Here is an 18504-nt window from a genome sequence, read left to right as displayed (position 1 = left end):
TATCTATCTATCTATCTATCTATCTATCTTCATCATCAACATCTATCTATCATTCAGAGTTCTGTGATCCACACTGCACAAAACAGATGGCTCTTTTGCTTTTACTACTTTAGATTTTATGCTAGCAATTCATGTCATTGGTATTAGAATGAGAGCTATCTGCCCCCCTCCCCACTTGAACATGAATACAGCACAACTCCACCAATTCCACCCATCAGTAAAGGACAGTTACAATCCATATTTCATATAAAAAGGTAGCATATCTATCAACCCCATTTTAGATCTCTTCACCAAAGAGAAGCATCTCCTATTTTTGGAAGATCATAAGACTACTTTTACTCATCACGTCAAATTTTGTCTCACTGCTACGTTTCTTTGATATCTTTGAAACACTTTCCTTTCCCTTTCTCTTCTTTTCCTCCTCTTCAAATTATTAAACCTTATTATTGCCATTTTAACATGTGTTTTATGTATATATCCCACATGTTGCATAAAGACTGGAACAAAAATTTAATTGCCTATCTTCCTAGACATCATCCCACTTCATATTCTTAGTCTGTTTTGTTAGTCATTGTCAGATTTTTGATGTGTGCTCTCATGAGCAATAAAAGAAAGAAATAAAATCCAAAAGGAAATAAATAAAACATCATCTAAGAAAAAAAAACTTATGATGGTTGTATAAGAATATTATCCCAGTGTTGTTATTAGTTGTGAAGGCATGTCTGACCTATCGCAACCCCATGTACAACATTCCTCCAGGCCTTCCTGTCCTTTACCATCCTTCAGGGTCCATTTAAGCTCACTCTGCCTCAGTGATTCCATCCATCTGCTTCAGTGACTCAATCCATCCACCTCATTCTCTGTCTTCCCTTCTTATATTGCCCTCAATCTTTCCTAGCATAAGGCTCTTCTCCAGTGAGTCCTTCCTTCACATTAGGCGGCCAAAGAATTTGAGTTTCATCTTCAGATCCGACCTTCTAAAGAGCAGTCAGTGTTGGTCTCGTCTAGGGCTGACCTGTTGATCACCTTGGAGTCCAGAGTACTTGCAGGAGTCTTTTCCAGCTCCATAGTTCAAAGGCCTCAATTCTTTGTCACTCAGCCTTTCTTATAGTCTAACTTTCACAGCCATATATTACAACTGGGAAAACCAGTGTAGTGGCAAATAATTAATTACCCAGGACAGAATTAAGTAGAAAATATAAAAATAAAACTCATCCATTGTTAGTCTTCCCAAACATCTATCCAAACTAGACTAGATCTTCCTTTGGATTTGACCTATAGGAGATGACCAGGCTGAGCCCATGTAAGGAGTTAAACACATTATCCATCATGAGTTGCTTCAGCCAGCACACCTTGAATTCCTTTGATTCTTATCTATCACAAATTTGCTTTGACCATTAGTAGCTCAGATTCTTGTAAAGAGCAGAAGTTTGCAATAAATCTTTATACCCATTTGAACTGCCTGGATCTTCTGATTTCCCTGACATTTGACATGATCTGTTCTAAGTTTTTCTCACTAGCCTGCCAAAATGAGCTCAAAAATTCTCAAATGGAGTAGAAACCCATATTACCTTTTCATTCCAGTTGCTGAGAGGACCTCCAAGCTGGAATAAAGGTAACACCTATAAGTTAACATCTGGAGAATTTCACCATTACCTTTTTCTCTTCAGAAAAGCAAGCAATCAGACTAACAAGGAACAAATACCTATTTCTCTTTCCAACAGTGTACCAAGAAAAACTTAAGAAATATTTCAGTATCTTAGTATTATACCTTTGGGAGGAGACATTCTTATGAGGCTGTTCCCAGGTTCCCAATCAGGAAAGATAATTGCAAAAACAAAAGAAGATATTGACATAAAAGATTTTATTGCATCTTTTTTTAAATATGCATCATTGTGGCCTATTTCATGTAGAAGACAGTGAAAGCTGATAATGATGAGGAGAGTTAATGTGGGACAGTAGTTAAAAAGATTGAAAATGGACAGATGGTCCCAATTCTACTTTATCCTCAGTCGTGGAAGCTTATTCGATAATTTTGAACCATTTTCTCTGACAACCCAACCTATTTCTCAGGGCTGTTGTTAGAAAAATATGGGAAAGCACTTGAGCTCCTATATGAAAAAAAGGAGGGGGATACAAATCTAATCAATAAATGATGAAGATGGTGATGATGAGAAGGATGATGATGAAGATGTTGGTGAAGAAGATGAGGATGATAACAATGATCTCCTTTTCTTTTCCATATTGCAGGATTAAATGGAATTTAAATAGGAATTATTGCAATAAAATGATACTGGCAACACTTCAGATAATATCAAACTCTGTCCTTCATCATATTTTGGAAGCATATTTCAAATTCAGTAACATATCAAACATTTTATTCCCGAATGTTTGTGGGAATGATTGAGCTCTATTCTAAGAGCTTAATGATACCCACATATAAACATTCACATTGATGGGAAAACAAGATCATGATTACAAATTATTATTAACCAAAATATTGACCTACTCCTCCCTCCCTCCCTCCCTTCCATATTCTTGGTCACTTCTGCATCCTTCCATTGTATAAGCTTAAGGAGTACAAGTATCTGGTTGGATCATTCATCTATCCATCCATTCAATATTCTGGGTTACTTCTGGGCATCTTGGCGGTACAGCGTGCGATCTTGAAGCTCCAAGATCACCACTGATATCTCCATTGCAGGATGGTCCCACCAGACCTAAACCATCCCATAGAGATGGTGACTGAGGAGGGCACTTCCCTTTCGATCCCAGGGACATTGCAAAGTCTCTGGTCAATCCAGGAAAACCAGAGAGGCAGCCATTCAAGTTGCTGAAGCTGGGACAGCTCTGGAACAGAAGAGATTGAAAGAAAATGTGACAGTTTGGTGAGATGAACTTTTACTTATTATTTCTTGAAGAGAACACCCTGAAAGACTTAAAGTGAATTAAAAGTGAAGAGAAAAGAATTAAATGGTGAAATTAAGCTAGTTAAAGTGAAAGCTCCCCTTCTTTTTATTGAAACTTAAAACTTGGCAAAGCTTCTTAATTTTAAACTGGACTGGACCTTTTTTAAATTTCTTATTCTTGTTTGTATTTTCTTAACAATTTTTTGAAAGTCTGTTTTGACCAAGACTCTTCTTTTTGACCTGAGATTTATTTCCTTTTTAAAAGAAAGGATTTTATTTTTTTCTTTTGTTCCTGGCATTGGATACATGAGTGGGGGAGTGAAAATGAAGGGAAAAAAGTAGCACTGCCATCTAGAAGCTTGGACATATTGTTTCCTTTTCTTCTATTTGTTTATGCATCTGCATTATACTCAAGGACTTTGAGTTTTGCACTGGAAAAGATAGTGGGATGAGCATGGCAGATTGTTTACACAAGTATCCATCTGTGAAATTATAGGTAACTAGAGTCTGGAGTTGAAGTTGAAAGAAAGAAGATTGAAGTGACCTTGAAAATACTGGAACTAGGAACTTTGAGTTGATTTATCTAACAGCCTTGGATACTCAGTGGCAGTGGCTGGCTTCACATTAGAACTGTTTGCTACTTTTCACTCTCTCTTTTACTTCTCCTTCAGTTGGATTTTTATATTGGGATTTCAACCTTTTATTCCAGGAACTAGAATGTAAATTCTTTAATTTTTTGCTCTCTTCCTTTTTTCTTTCTTATTAAGAGAAATAATTGGATTAAGGTATACAAGCGCCTGAACATTTTTTCCTTTTTATTTTTCAGAGTGGCAATTGCCTGCCTGTGCTCCTTTTTTTCCTTTTTCCTTTTCTCTTTTTTCTCTTTCTTTCTTTACAGGTAAGTACTACAAGATGAGCAGAAAGACAACAGCCACAGCTTCCTCAATACCAATAGCCTTTTCACCATCTGGAAGACAGCGGTCAATACAGACAGTTTTACAACAGGAGAAAGAGAAGGAAGTGACATTACAGATGATTATGCAAGGAATTCTGAAGATTGAAAAGAGAATGGAGAACATAGAGCAAAAAACTGAAAAGACAGATGAGAAAGTAGAAAATATTCAACAGATGATGATGAAATATGAAGACAGGTTTTAAAAAATTGAAGAAGATACACAAAGAGACAAGAAAATTGGAGATATTGATACTTGATTGAGCGATGTTGAGAAGGGCAGGTGTGAACCATTAGTATGGGAAATTGATAGGTCAGAATTCTGCCTAAGATTTCAAAATGTAGAAGAAGGAAAAGGTGAAAATCTTGCTGAAATAATGACAGAAATACTGGCAAAAGCACTAGAGATAACCAAAGAGAAGATGATGGATGGGATAGACAAAGTGTTCCATGTCTATACAAGATATGCAATGAGAAACAGACTACCAAGAGAAGTCCACATCAGATTTACTAAGAAGATTATTAAGACACAGGTACTGCAGGCAGTAAGAGAGAAAACACAAAAATATAGACAAAGAAATTGTGGTGCTGAAACAGATACCAAGAAGAGTAAGAGAGATGAGAAGAGAATATTTATTCTTGACTAAAGAGTTACTTAAAAGAGGAGTAAATTACAGATAGTTGATGCCAGAAGGCCTCTTGTTCACTTGGCAGGAACAAAGACACAGAATTGACACAGTTGAAAAAGCTGAGCTATTCTACTTAGAATACTTTAGAGGAAAGGAGGAAGCAGCAAGAAAGGAAGAGTCATTAATTGAATTCCAAGAAGAGTGTATAGCAGTAATCACTTTACTTCAATTGATACAAATGATACAATTGATACAACTGTATGTATATAAAATGGAAGATGGTTTTATGTTTTTATGTATTGTTTGTATATGTTTGTCTTAAAAAATAAAAACTTTTAAAAAATATTCTGGATTACTTCTGTACCATTCCATGCTATAACTTTAAAGAATACAAGAAGATTATCCAAATGATGGATTCAAGAATTTTAAAAATTAAAGAAATCTACCAGAAAATACATTTTTGTTCCTTCAGGTTCCTTTGTTAATTATGTTATTTCTCCCTTCTCCCCTTTAAAGGGAATGGAAACATTTATAAGCAGTATATAGAAGCCACATGACTTCCTAAGCAATTGTGCCTGTGTTCTTTATCCAAATTCATGCATGCATCAGCTTAGTCAACAAAGTGGAGGAGTAACATTTGTGAAGGCTTTTAAAAGTCCGTTCTACTGAAAGCAGGACATCAGAATAATTCAGCACTACATGTCTATGTCATCCATCCATACTATACTATTTGAAATTTGAAATGAATGCACATTAAGTTTTCAAATTTGGAAGCCTTTTCCATCAGTATTTTTCTTTAGGAAGAATGTTATCTACCTGCAGACTAAGCAAAACAGAGAAAAGGCAAAACAATGGGAATCTATTTTTGCTTCCTTTCCCATTTAAAGGGAGGAGCTTCCTTTATCAAAAGCATAATAATTGCATAGTCCAATCTGAGCAGAGAATTGCTCACACTGTATTTTTTGCCTAATGTTGGATTTGATGGCCTTTGTTGAAAGGGGAATGTCCTTCCCAGTGTGAAATCATGAACATGTTCACAGACATTGTTGAGCAATTGCAACTATTTTTTTAAATAAAGTTTTATTTGGGTTTTCACACACACAAAATACAAGTAAAACATCTTTTTTGAAAATAGCATGGTCTTGGGTTGAACTTCTTTATACAGACACAAACTTAATTTCATGCTCATTTTTGTGTTCTATTCCATATCTTATACTATTCTACATTTTCTATATAGTTTTTCCCCTCTTTTAATTTTCTCAATTTTATTTTGATTATCTCCTCTCAATTCAAATCATTATATTTATACTTTTGTCTGTTCTGTTTCAATTTCATATTATCTTTTCTCATTAAACAAATTTTCTCCTGTAGTTACTAATTGGAGTATGACACCTTTATATCTTTTAATTACATCCATTCAACTCTTATTTAAACTTCAATATATACCTTAAGGTTATGACCTTCAATATAATACATAATACATAACTTCCAATCGAGTTCTGCTTGGTACATTCTTATAATACGCACTATATTCTTTTTTTTTAAGGATTATAAATATATGTAATTATAAACCCTCATTCCATTCCAATTCAGTTCTATCATTAATAATCATTAAAGTCTTAACATCTTTAACATTTTCATTTTGTTACATTTATTTATTGACAAGCATTCCACGAAGTTACGATAACCATTTTATCAAACATTTTAATCATACATTGTTTCATATTTTCTGTAATTATTTCTATTTCTAATATAACAATACTATCTTATGTACCTTCGCAGAATCCCTTTTCCCATTAGATTTTCACCCACTATCTCTAAATAGGCCCTGTTTCTCCATATCTTGTTTCTGTCCTTTATAACTTCTTTTCCTTTCCTTCTTCCCTCTCTTCTTCTATCTCCCCCTTTTACTCCCTTGTCTTTCTACTTCTAATTCTCTCTTCTGCATTTCCCTCTTCTATTGCTTTCTGATTTTATACTTATTTTTCACTCTATTTGGGGGGGTGTTTTTCCCAATCTTAAACTTTCCATTCTCTTTCCCTCCTTTCCTTTTTTCCCCCACCTAAGATTACTTGTTCATTAAAGATGACTTCTTCTTTGTCCCAATCTTCTTGTTCTGCAGGCATTTCTTGTTGTTTCGCATAGTTCCAAATCTTCATTTCTAAGAACTGAAATACAAAGCCAAAAGAAGCTCTCCCTTCTTGTGCATCTTCTTTGTACTTTTTAAGTTCCATTTTCAGTTCTTCTAAAAGTGGAGCCATTTTAAACAGTTTTAAACAACCACCCAATTGATTTTAGTCATTCAAATGCAATAACCAAGAATCGAGAGATCACCAAGTAATCCAAATAGTCCCAAGCTGTTTCTTTATGCTTCTTTTTTCACTTTCTCTTCCTGGGATTTTACTATTTTGTTGCGATGTTTCAGTTAAGATGTATCTTTTGGAAGTCTTGTTGAGATTTTGCTATAAGTTCTTTTTAATTCCAGGCAGTCTCCTCCCTTCCAGATCCTGCCCTTTTATTCTTTTCCTCTCCTTTCCTGTTTTCAAAAGCTTTTAATTATCCAGAAATCTTTATTATTCCTTTGACTTTTTATTTTCAGCATTAAGTGCCTATTAATGTCAAAGTGGATTTTTTGCAATTTCTTGCTTAAGTCTCTTAGCTGTCAGTATAGGAAGAGGAGAAAAAAAACCAAATCCTTTCCCTTTTCTCTCTCCTTCACAGCTTAGACAACTTCTTAGGGAACAAAGTGATTCTTTTTTTTAAATAGTTTCAATTCCAGGGTACCTTATTCATTGCTTTTGCTGTTTGACCTGGTCGACCAAAACTTTCTCTTCTTATCTTCCTCATGCACATTCTTTTTCATTCGAGTTCTTCTTTGTGGTGGCCATTTCTGACCATCGCTACAACTGCCTTCAGGAAAGGGAGTAATGGCCAGCTGGGGAGGAGAGAGGCGGCTCTCCTCAACCCTGCAGACAGTCTCCCCCTTCTTCACCACCTCTACAGGGTGGCTTAGCCCCGAAACCAGCCAGCTCAGGGCGCTCCAGCAGCAAGCATGGATCAAAACCACGCAGAGACATGGTTTCGGTCTGTCGCCGAAGAAGCTCAAACCAGAAGCTAGCAATTGCAACTATTGAAGCTTTCTCCTTTCCCTTTCTCCTCTTCCTGGAAAACAGTTTTGAAAAAAATCACTGTTGAGATAGCTATGATCTGGATGACTGAGAATCTCCCTAGATGTTGAGCAATTATATTACAACCATTTGTTTAGCAATCATTCGAAGTTAAAACAAGACTGAAAAAAATGACTTATGACTGGTCCTCATACTTATAACTGCACAGCATCCCCTTAGTCATGTGATCAAAAATGCAGGTGCTTGGTAACTGCCATGTTCTTATGACAATTGCAGTGTCCTCAGTCATGTGATCGCAATTGTGACCTTCCCAACTAGCTTCCAATAGGCAAAATCATTAGGAGAAGTTGGGTTTTAAGAAGTTGAGTTCTTAGGAACTCAAGAAAATAATAGATTTTGACTCAGTAGAAAGGCAAACAAGCTGAAGTGCAAAGTGAATGAATTTGATTTTAACAAAATGAAAATGTTCAATAGTATAGAGTTTTTTCCCAATGGAAAGTTTGGGAAAACTTACTGGCAATCCAGTTACTTTGTCAGCTGAAGTCTCTTCCACACGATTTGTTGAGTGGACATCTCCACTGAGTGAAAGGTGAAGAATTTAATAAAAAAGATATGACATTAGCCTTGGTACTTGCAATGACCAATAAATATTACCCCAAAATAGGAAGATTTTGCAACTTCTCCACAGATAATAATCTCTTTAACATTTTAATTGACTTATTCCATATCTCCTGGCTCCTTTCCTGGTTTGAGCACTTAGTGCTTCTAGGACTTCAGAGAGCAATAGCTACAAATTTTTCACAATGTAGGTCACTCATATTGTCATTAACCACAAAGTTCAAATATACCACAAAAATATACAACTGGATCAAGTATTTTTGGGATGATTTGTGTGTCTGCTTAGTGTACAGCTGCTTGAGTATTGTGTTATGAGTATTTTAATTGTTTTATTTGATTGATATATTGTTGTTTATGTCTTGATTTTAGCTACCTAGAGTTCACATATAAAATGGGCAGACACACACACACACACACATTTTCTAATAATTAATAAACAAGCATGGGTTTTAAAAGCATTATTCCTGCTTTATCTGGAAGATCTATATGTTATAGATTGGTGGACCACATCCCTTATTACTTATCTAGTGATAACTCCAGAAAAGATTATCTCAAGAACCAAAATGGAATTTTAGAAATTCAACTTATGCTGTTCCTTTCTTCTGATACCAATCCTCAAACATGAATTTCTTTGTCACCCGGCCCATTACCTCCTTCATTTCCTGATTTCTTAGAGAATATATCATAGGATTAAGGAAAGGAGTAATTGTGGTATAAAACACGGAAGATATCTTGTCCAAACTGGAATTGAAGATGGGAATGAGGTACACAAAGAGGCAAGGCAGGAAAAAAATACTGACCGCTGTCAAGTGAGAACTACAAGTGTACAGAGCTTTCCCTTCACTCTCCTTGAAGCGGCCTTGAAGTGTGTACAGGATGATGCTGTAGGAGGTCAGCAAGATGATGAAACAAACCAGGTTGATCAGGCCACTCTTGGCCACCATGAGTATCTCAGTCACATAGGTGTCTACACAAGCCAGTTTGACTACCTGTGGAACATCACAAAAGAAATTGTCTACCTCATTTGGGCCATAGAACGGCAGCCGTAGGACCAGGAACAGCTGGCTGCCAGAGTGAAGGAGGCCTCCAGCCCAACATCAACACAGCAGTCTAATGCAGCATGAATGGTTCATTTTGATTGTGTATGTCAGTGGGTGGCAAATGGCCACATAATGATCATAGGTCATGAGAGTAAGAAGAAACACTTCAGAACCTACAAAGACATGTAGAAAAAAAAGTTGGGACATACAGTCTGCATATGAGACAGTGCTACCACAGGTAATCAGATCTGTTGCTATCTTAGGAACAACCACTGAACTTAAAGCAGTATCAATGATGGATAAATTGGCTAAGAAAAAATACATGGGTGACCTTAGAAGGTGTGGATCTATATGCACAGTTACTACAATTAGGAGGTTGCCCAACAGAATGGCAGTGTAACATATCATGATCAGGACAGATACAAGGAGCTGGATGGGCCATGAACTGGAAAGATCCAGGAAGACAAATTCTGTGATTTTCGAAGAATTCATGAAAGCAACAGGACCTTACAAAGACAGTTATTTAGTATAGCCACTTTCAGGATCTTTTCTTCCTAATCAGTGACCACATGGCTTTCTCTTCAGGTATGAATAAAAATGAAGAGAGCTCAATAAACCATGTAGTAGAAAAAGAAATAATGTCAATTTCAGTATCTATTATAAACTTCCTGGTACTGCTGTAAATTAGAAACATAGATGATGGCAAGTAAAGACCTAGTGGTCCATCAACGCTACCCTTTGAGGGGGAGTTGTTTTGTTTTCTGTTGTCTTTTTAATTTATGTCTTCATGTATTTTTTAATTGTCTATTTTAATTTTTAATTTTTGATGGTGTAAAGGTTCCCTGGCACATATGTGCTAGTCATTTCCAGCTCTAGGGAGATGCTCATCTCTGTTACAAAGCTGAAGAGCCAGTGCTGTCTGAAGATGTCTCCGTGGTCATGTGGCCGGCATGACTAAATGCAGAAGGTGCACAGAACACTGTTACCTTCCCACCAAAGTGGTCCTATTTTTCTACTTGCATTTTTTATATGCTTTTGAATTGCTGGGTTGGCAGAAGCTGGGACAAGTAACGGGAACTCACTCCGTTACATGATGCTAGGGATTTGAATTGCCGAACCTCTGACCTTTCTGATCGACAAGCTCAGCATCTTATCCACTGAGCAACCATGTCCCTCCTTTTGATGGTGATGGATGTGTTTATCCCAAGCCTGTTTAAACGCAGTTACTTATGATTGACCCACTATGCCTCTTTAAATTGGCTCCAAACATCCACTAAACTTTCTGCAAAGTAATAATTTCTAACATAACTTTTGAACTTCCTTCCTTCCTTTCAGTTTGAGGTTATAACCTTGTGTTCTTAATTTTTGCTTAATATTGAAAATACTGCCTTTGAGAACCTTTTTCACATCCTTAATATATTTAAAGGTTTCAATCATGTTCCCCATTTCCCTTCTGTCCTTGAGGCTGTACATATTCAGTACTTTCAATATCTCCTGATATGTTTTGTCCCTCAGACCTTGAACCATTTTTGTTGCCCTTACTAAAAAAACCTTAGATTATAGAGGTTTGAGTTATGATGATCCAGTGGATTCTTCATACTGTAATTCTTCAATATTTAATCTACTACCACTTCCCTACAAGAATAAAGCCAGAACATGCATTGAACTAGACAGCAAATTCTTAATTCTTTCTCCATTCAATTTTTGTTTTATTAATATTTACCATTTTCATAGTGACAGAAACAGAAAGAATCTGATTTTAAAGAATTTCATTACTGCCCAGGAGACAAATGGAGGTATAAGAGTCAGTTTTTAATTACTCACTAACTGTGACAATAATTTTCAGATTATAGTAAAATGTGCAATGCAGCATAACTCTGGGGTCCTTGGTGTTCTCTGAGCCTGGTTGTTTTCTAGCATACATTTCATTACCCAACTAATTAACATCATCAGTACTAGAAGGAAGTTGGGTCTCTGTTTTTATACAAGTTGTTTGCCCTGTCAGTATTGGTGTGTTCTTGGTAGTTCCTTGATTAGACTGTTGTTTGATTGTCTGTGTTGATGGTTCTTTGATTTGGGGCATTGTTTACTGCTTGACTGTTGACCTAATACCAATATTGGTGTTAATTTTTGATTATCTGGGTGTGGATTGCTGGCAGGAGGTTTTTATTGTACACATGACTTGCACCTTATAGTTTGGATATTGTTCTCTGGCAGTAAGCTAGGCAATGCTAATCCATGAATCTACATTATCTAGCTGACCTGCATATTTCTATGTCTGTCTGTCTATTTGTATCTATCTATCTGTCTGTCTGTCCATCCATCCATGCATCCATCCATGCATCCATCCATCCTTCCCTCTAATCTATCACCTCAACATGTCAAGCAATCATAGAGTTTTTTGACCTACAGTGCACTAGACTTCTCACTTGCTTCTAAAGCTACTTTAGATTTAATGTTAGTAATTCATGTCACTCTAGTAGAATGAAAATAACCTGTTCCCTCCCCATTTGCACATAAGCCACATAATTCCCACAGTCCTGCCAATTCCAAATAGCAATATAGGACATCTACAACCCATATAAAAATATAGCACATTCATTCATCCCATTTTAGATCTCTTCACCAGAGAGAAGTATCTTACAGCTTTTAGCAGTTCATAAGACCACTATCATCCATCATGTCAAGTTTTGCCTCACTGATGCATTTATTTGATATCATTAAAACATTTTCCTTTCCCCTTCTGTTCTTTCTCTTCCTCTTTATTTTACTTCTTTTATTGCCATATCTATATCTATACCTATACCTACCTACCTACCTACCTACCTACCTACCTACCTATCTATCTATCTGCACATATTGGTCAAAGGCCATTACAAAAGGTTACTTGCCTATCTTAATAGACATCATCCCATTTCATATCTTTAATCTGTATTATTAGCCAGTGTCAGCTTGCATTACAATGGTTTTTGGACCATTTTGGACTCTTACAAGCAATGAAAAAAAGAAATAAAGTGCAAAAGGAAAAAACAAAACAAAAAAGTAATTATTTGATAAAAAAAATTCAGATGTCTATATAATAGGAGTATTACAGGACAGTACAAGTAGGAAATATAAAAATAGAACCTACCGACTTTTATTCTCAGCTTTTCCAAACATCCATCCAAAATAGATGACATCTTTCTTTGCATTTGAAATGTTTTAATTTTTTTCTCAGTAACCTATCAAAATGACATCAAAAATTCTGAAACTGACCTCTAATATCCATTAGTAAGTTCTCTTTTGTTCATTGCTTACCTGCCTTCTAAACAATTATTCTTTTCTGAAATCAGATAGCAGATGCTCGTATTACTTTTTCATTCCAGTTGCTAGGAGGACCTCCAAGATGGAATAAAGATAACATCTATAGGAGAAATTCTGAAATAGAGATAACATCTATAGGAGAACTTTTCATCTGGAAAAATTCACCATTACCTTTTTCTCTTCAGAAAACCAAGCAATCAGACTAACCTACTTCTCCTACCAACAGTGTACCAAGAAACACTTAAGAAATATTTCAGTGTCAAGTTTTATACCTTTGGGAGACATTCTTATGAGGTCATTTTCATGTCCCCAATCAAGAAAGATAACTGCAAAAGTTACAGAAGATATGGTTGAAGCAAAGAAATCAGTGTTTTATATCTTTCTATCTAATATGTATCGTAGATAGTGAAAGATTATAATGATGATGATGAGAATTTGTGTGGAATAGTGGTTAACAAAGTTGAAAAGGAGCAGAGGGACCCAAGCCTTCGATTATCCTCAACAATGGAAGGTCATTGGCTAAATTTGGACCGCTTTCTTTAAAAATGTCAACCTACTTCTTAGGGTTGTTGAAGTTGATTGGTTGAACAACGTGTCTGACTGATTCTTGCACTTACGACTGTCACAACATTTCCACATTCATGTGATCCAAAACTCATGTGCTTGGCAATTGGCATGTATTTATAACAGTTGCAACATCTTGGGATCATTTGATTCCCATTTTTGAATTTCTCAGCTGCCTTCCAACAAGCAAAATCAATAGAAGAAACCAGAGTTACAAAACAATCAACATTATTCATTTAGCAATTGAATATACAGTTTCAACACCTCCTTTCTGCTATTGGGAACATGGAGATAAAGGGATTCAGAATGATAAAGATTTGATTCAGAAGAAAGGCAAAACAAATAAAGGGGATGAGTTTATTTTAACAGCCAAGAAAAGGGTAAACAAAATTGGATTTTTTCCCCAGCTGAACCTTAATTGGAAGTATGTTTTTTCAGGACAGTGTCATGTTTTGGTTCTCTGTGTTTGTGGGAATCTTTAATCATTAAACTGCAATCCAACCCAGGCCATACTGATGGAAGAACATTACCATGAATAATTTCTAACCAATATATGGAATTCCTTCCTTCCTTCCTTTCCTTCCTCCCTCCCTTCCTAAATTATAGAGAAGTTCAAAAGAAGTATAGTGACTCACACAACTTCCTAAACAATTGGGTTCATTTCTTTGTACCAATTCAGTTGTGCCTCATGGCTTAACCTAGCCAATGGCCTAACTTGGTCAGTGATGTGGAGAAGAAAAATGTGATTTTCTTCTTAAAGTCTTTCCCACTGAAAGCAAGATACTTGACTTGAAAAATATTAAAACTTCACGTCTATGTCATCCCTTTACCCTACATGGCTTTGAGAATAATGAAGATTAGGATGAAAATTTGGAAGACTTTTCCCATCAATGTTTCACTCTAATTAACTAATTGGACTTTTTCTTACTGGCTGAGCATGACATAGAGAAAACATTACCATTTGCAAAGTCACTAGAGATCCATTTTCTTTCTTTTTTCCATTTTTAGGATGAAAGGAAATGAATTCCCTTATCAAAACTGTAATAATTGCATGGACAAACCTTGGTCTCCTGGCAGTCACTACATAATGTTTGTTTGGTGGCCCTTTAAAGAACTTTCTATATAGTTTGTGTTGGTGGATAGTTCACACATACTTTTAAGCCAGGTATTCCTAAATCTATTTTATTTCCTTATCTATTCTTCTTTACTTTTCTTTTATTATTTTGGGTGTCAATCCAAACACCAAAATGGACATAAATGGACAATGAAAACAATACAATGAAATATTTCAATTTATTGCAACAATGTACATCTTAAAAGTTCCTCATATCTCCCCTGTTTTCCATGCATGAATTCAACTACCATATATGTTTGTGCTCTTGTGTTCTTATTAACATACTGTACAAAGCTTGATTAGTTTTACCATTTGTTTCACTGATGAATTTATGAATTAGTGCATGGTATAAACCTCAAATAGTTCACCTTTCAAGATAAGTTGTAAAAATAAAACCCATATCTTTGTGTTTCTCAGAAACCAGGTTCTTGTGTATTCATTCCTTAGAAGGGAAAATCTTTTTAGTTATCTTCTTTTGTTTTGATTGGATCTACAGTCAACAACATCAGCATATTCTTGCCTTGGAATTTGCTTTAAAGAAAATCAATGAAAAAGTTTACCTCCTATCCAAAATCACTTTGGTCTTCCAAATATACAACAGCAATTTCAGTGAAAGCTGGATCTATTTTGGTGCACTGGAGCTTCTTTCAACAAAGGACAAATTCACCCTCAATTATAAGTGTGATGGCCAGAACAATGAAGTAGCTGTCATTGGTGGACCCTATACAAAAATCTCTCTGGATATGGCAAATATTCTGTGCAACTACAAGATGTAACAAGTGAGGTATGCTCCCTTTTCCTTCCTTCCTTCCTCCCTCCCTCCCTTCCCTCCTCCCTCCCTCCCTTCCTTCCTCCCTCCCTCCCTTCTTTCCTAGAATTGATGAGGTCAAAATGTTGACACCATTTTTTTCATTTGGAAGTGTTTTGGGTACAGTTTCATTGGAAAGTGGGTGACTTAAGCCTTGATAGTCACATTGCTTTATAAAACTGACTCTCTAAACAGGAAAACACAGCCAGTTCTTTGCAGTCCAATGATTTATTTGTTTATTAGAATTATTCATCTCTTTTCTTTTTGATTATTTCATTTTAATCCATAAATGACATGCTATGATTAATTCCTCAAGACCTTAAGGGAACAACAAAGGGCCAAAGCCTCTATAAAGTATAAAGCATTCATGTTTTCACTAAAAACAGTGCTACAATGTCCCTAAAGAAAATCTTGTCATATGTTTGATTGTGGTTATCTTAGCAGCCATAGATGGGGGGTTAGGTACTGAAGCTCACTACCATTGTCTTTATACATACAATGGTAGGAACTTCAATACCAAATAGGATTGTCTGAAACAAGCAGGGTTTTTTTTTAAAAAAATCTACTCATCCTTCTGCTTCTTTTTGAGACTGGTGGGAAAATGTCAATTTCTTCCTCACCCGGCCCATCGCCTCTTTCATTTCCTGATTTCTTAGAGAATATATCATGGGATTAAGGAAAGGAGTGATTGTAGTATAAAATACAGAAGACACCTTGTCCAGACTGGCACTGAAGATAGGAACAAGGTACACAAAGAGGCAAGGCAAGAAGAAAAGACTAACCACCGTCAAGTGAGAGCTACAGGTATACAGAGCTTTCCCACCACTTTCCTTGAAGCGGCCTTGAAGAGTACTCAGAATGATGCCATAGGAGATCAACAAGATGGCAAAACACACCAGGGAGAGCAAGCCACTATTGGCCACCATGAATATCTCAGTCACATGGGTATCAACACAAGCCAATTTGACTACCTGTGGAACATCACAAAAGAAATTGTCCACTCCATTTGGCCCACAGAATGGCAGCTGTAAGACCAGGAACAACTGGCTGGAAGAATGGAAGAGGCCTCCAACCCAACAGAAACAAAGTAATCTAATGCAGCGTGGCTGGTTCATTATGGTTGTGTATGTCAGTGGATGACAAATGGCTACATAACGATCATAGGCCATGAGGGTTAGGAGAAGCATCTCTGTACCTCCAAAGAAGTGTAGGAAAAAGAGTTGGGACATGCAGCACCCAAATGAGATAGTCCTGCCCCAGGTGACTAGATCTGTTGCTACTTTGGGGACTACCACTGAACCCACAGATGCATCAATGATGGCTAAATTGGATAAGAAAAAATACATGGGCAATTTTTTAAGATGTGGATCTATGTGCACGGTCAATACAATGAGAAGGTTGCCAAACAGAATGGCACCATAGCACAACATCACCAGTACAAATAGAAGGAGCTGGATAGACCGAGACCTGGAGAGACCCAGTAAGATGAATTCAGTGACTTGGAGGCATTCATGAAGGTGACAGGACCTTGCAAGAAGAAACAACAAATATTTATCATTACAACTTTCTCATACTAATCAATGACAACACAGAACAGTGAACAATGTTGTTTTTCTATTTGAATAAAAAGTAAAATGTACTCTTTGAGTCTTGTAATGCAAAGAGAAAATATTGAAATGAACTTTTTTTTTTTTTACAATAGTTTGCAGTGAATTATTTCCTTTCAAATTCTGCTCTGGTTCACATTACTCCTGAAGCCTTATTGTGGCCTAGAGATACTGGGTATTGTAGTTTTGGAATGTTTGGCTATTTATAATTCCACACTCCAGCTGGGGAAAAGTCCAGCATTTTAACTAAAGTGAGCTGAGATGAATGAATGATGAATGAATGAATTCTTCATTGGCCCAGTGTGCTTAGACACACAAGGAATTTGTCTTGGTGCATATGCTGAAACCCTAATACTCAGGGATGGGATCCAACTGGTATAACTACTGGTTCTGTTGCTCTGCATCGAGTCACGCGAGTGCAATTTATGACCTACTGAGCTCCCCGGACAGCTGAGCAGCACTGCGTGCAAGTGCACAGCAGTTGGAAAATCCCCTTTTCCCTGCTTTTTCAACCACAGCTGTGTCTCACAAAGCAGCTGCAGTTGAAAAAGCAGGAAATAAAGGTCAGATAAGAGCCCAGGTGGGCGGGTGCGCCAAAACAGCAGCAGACATAGAACTGGTTCTATGTATGCTCTCTGTCTGCTGCTCTTCAGAACTACCAGTTCTACAGAGGTGGACAGAACCAGTAGAATCCCACCCCTGCTAATACCCCATCATCAAATATTGAGCTTTATGATCTCAATATTTCATTTCATAAATCACCAAGTCTCATTAAAGCTTCTTTTGTTAAACTGACATTAAATAAAATGAACTTTATTCACCTTATAAAAGGAGTTAATTTATTATTGGGTGACTGTCTTCCCCATTCCTGGCAAATGTATAGGAAAAGCATTCCTTTTGTAGAATTTTGTATATGTTTATAATAGATTATTACGTATTAATATTAGTAGCAATAGCAGTAAGTTCTAAGGGAATGGATTTGTATACATTTGAAAAACAAGGAGATCTAAAGTCATATTTAACAATGAAGATATAGCTAATAAGACAAACGGAATTGGATTGAAGATAATGCGAGTTGATTCCTGCATCCAAATAAGATCCATCTAAACCATGACTCTTTGCAAGACTCTCCCAGTTTCACGCTTCTATTAAAAAAAATCTAATAAGTTAGATACTGATATATATCCTTTCTCCTCTTTTCCAAACTACTTTCCCTTTTTTTTCAAGGGGAAAATTAGTACCCTTTAATATAATTCATACCCACTTGTCCAGAAACAATTCCACTGAGTAAATATTTACATCTTGGAAATATTTCAACATAATCACAAAAATTCAAGACATAATCCTGAAAATTGATCCTGTACATAAGCTACTAACTGCTAACCAGGAGAGAGAGAGAGAGAAAAAAAATCTCTCTATCCTGAGATTAAATATGATAGACCCATGTTTGGGTATGATTTCTCTACATAGCCAAGATCCATCTAATCATAAATACTCTGGCTTAATAAAACTATCAGTAAGATATTAATGTCTCTGTTCTCCTCTCTTCTGTCTTTCATAGATTTCTCTTCTAGGAAAGAATTTCCCCTCTTTAAAATGACTCATCATGTGTTTTCTTCACTGGGAGTAACCTCAAAGATTCCCAAAGTTAATAGGCATTTTCTACATCTCTGTAGGTCATTACAAACATCAATCAAACTTTGGATTTAATTCCTGAAAAGTGTAGACTAAACACAAATAACTACTATTGGCCAGGGAAGAAAAATATGACAAGTGTGGATATGTCTGGAGCTTGACAGCTGCTGTGAACCCAAGATTCAAATGTGTGTGTG

General features: G+C 36.2%; 1 protein-coding gene and 1 pseudogene across 1 annotated transcript in view; both read right to left on the bottom strand.

Moving 5' to 3' along the window:
- Nucleotides 1-8820: 8820 nt before the first annotated feature.
- LOC113449549 (olfactory receptor 4Q3-like) lies at nt 8821-9774 on the bottom strand (annotated as a pseudogene).
- Nucleotides 9775-10848: 1074 nt separating this feature from the next.
- LOC113449550 (olfactory receptor 4Q3-like) overlaps nt 10849-18504 on the bottom strand; it is a gene marked incomplete at its 5' end in the record, with an annotated part of 10237 nt that continues 2581 nt past the window's right edge. Inside the window, 3 exons of the mRNA XM_087917245.1 lie at nt 10849-10911; nt 12811-12892; nt 15672-16563. Of these exons, the coding sequence (XP_087773371.1) occupies nt 10849-10911; nt 12811-12892; nt 15672-16563 (1037 nt within the window). The remainder of the gene's footprint in view (nt 10912-12810; nt 12893-15671; nt 16564-18504) is intronic.

The sequence above is a fragment of the Pseudonaja textilis genome, chromosome Z, assembly GCF_049901715.1.
Source record: "Pseudonaja textilis isolate UNSWEBS1 chromosome Z, rPseTex1.2, whole genome shotgun sequence".
Classification (NCBI taxonomy): Eukaryota; Metazoa; Chordata; class Lepidosauria; order Squamata; family Elapidae; genus Pseudonaja; species Pseudonaja textilis.
Note: the sequence above shows the minus strand (reverse complement) of the source record. Positions and strands in the feature narration are given on the sequence as shown.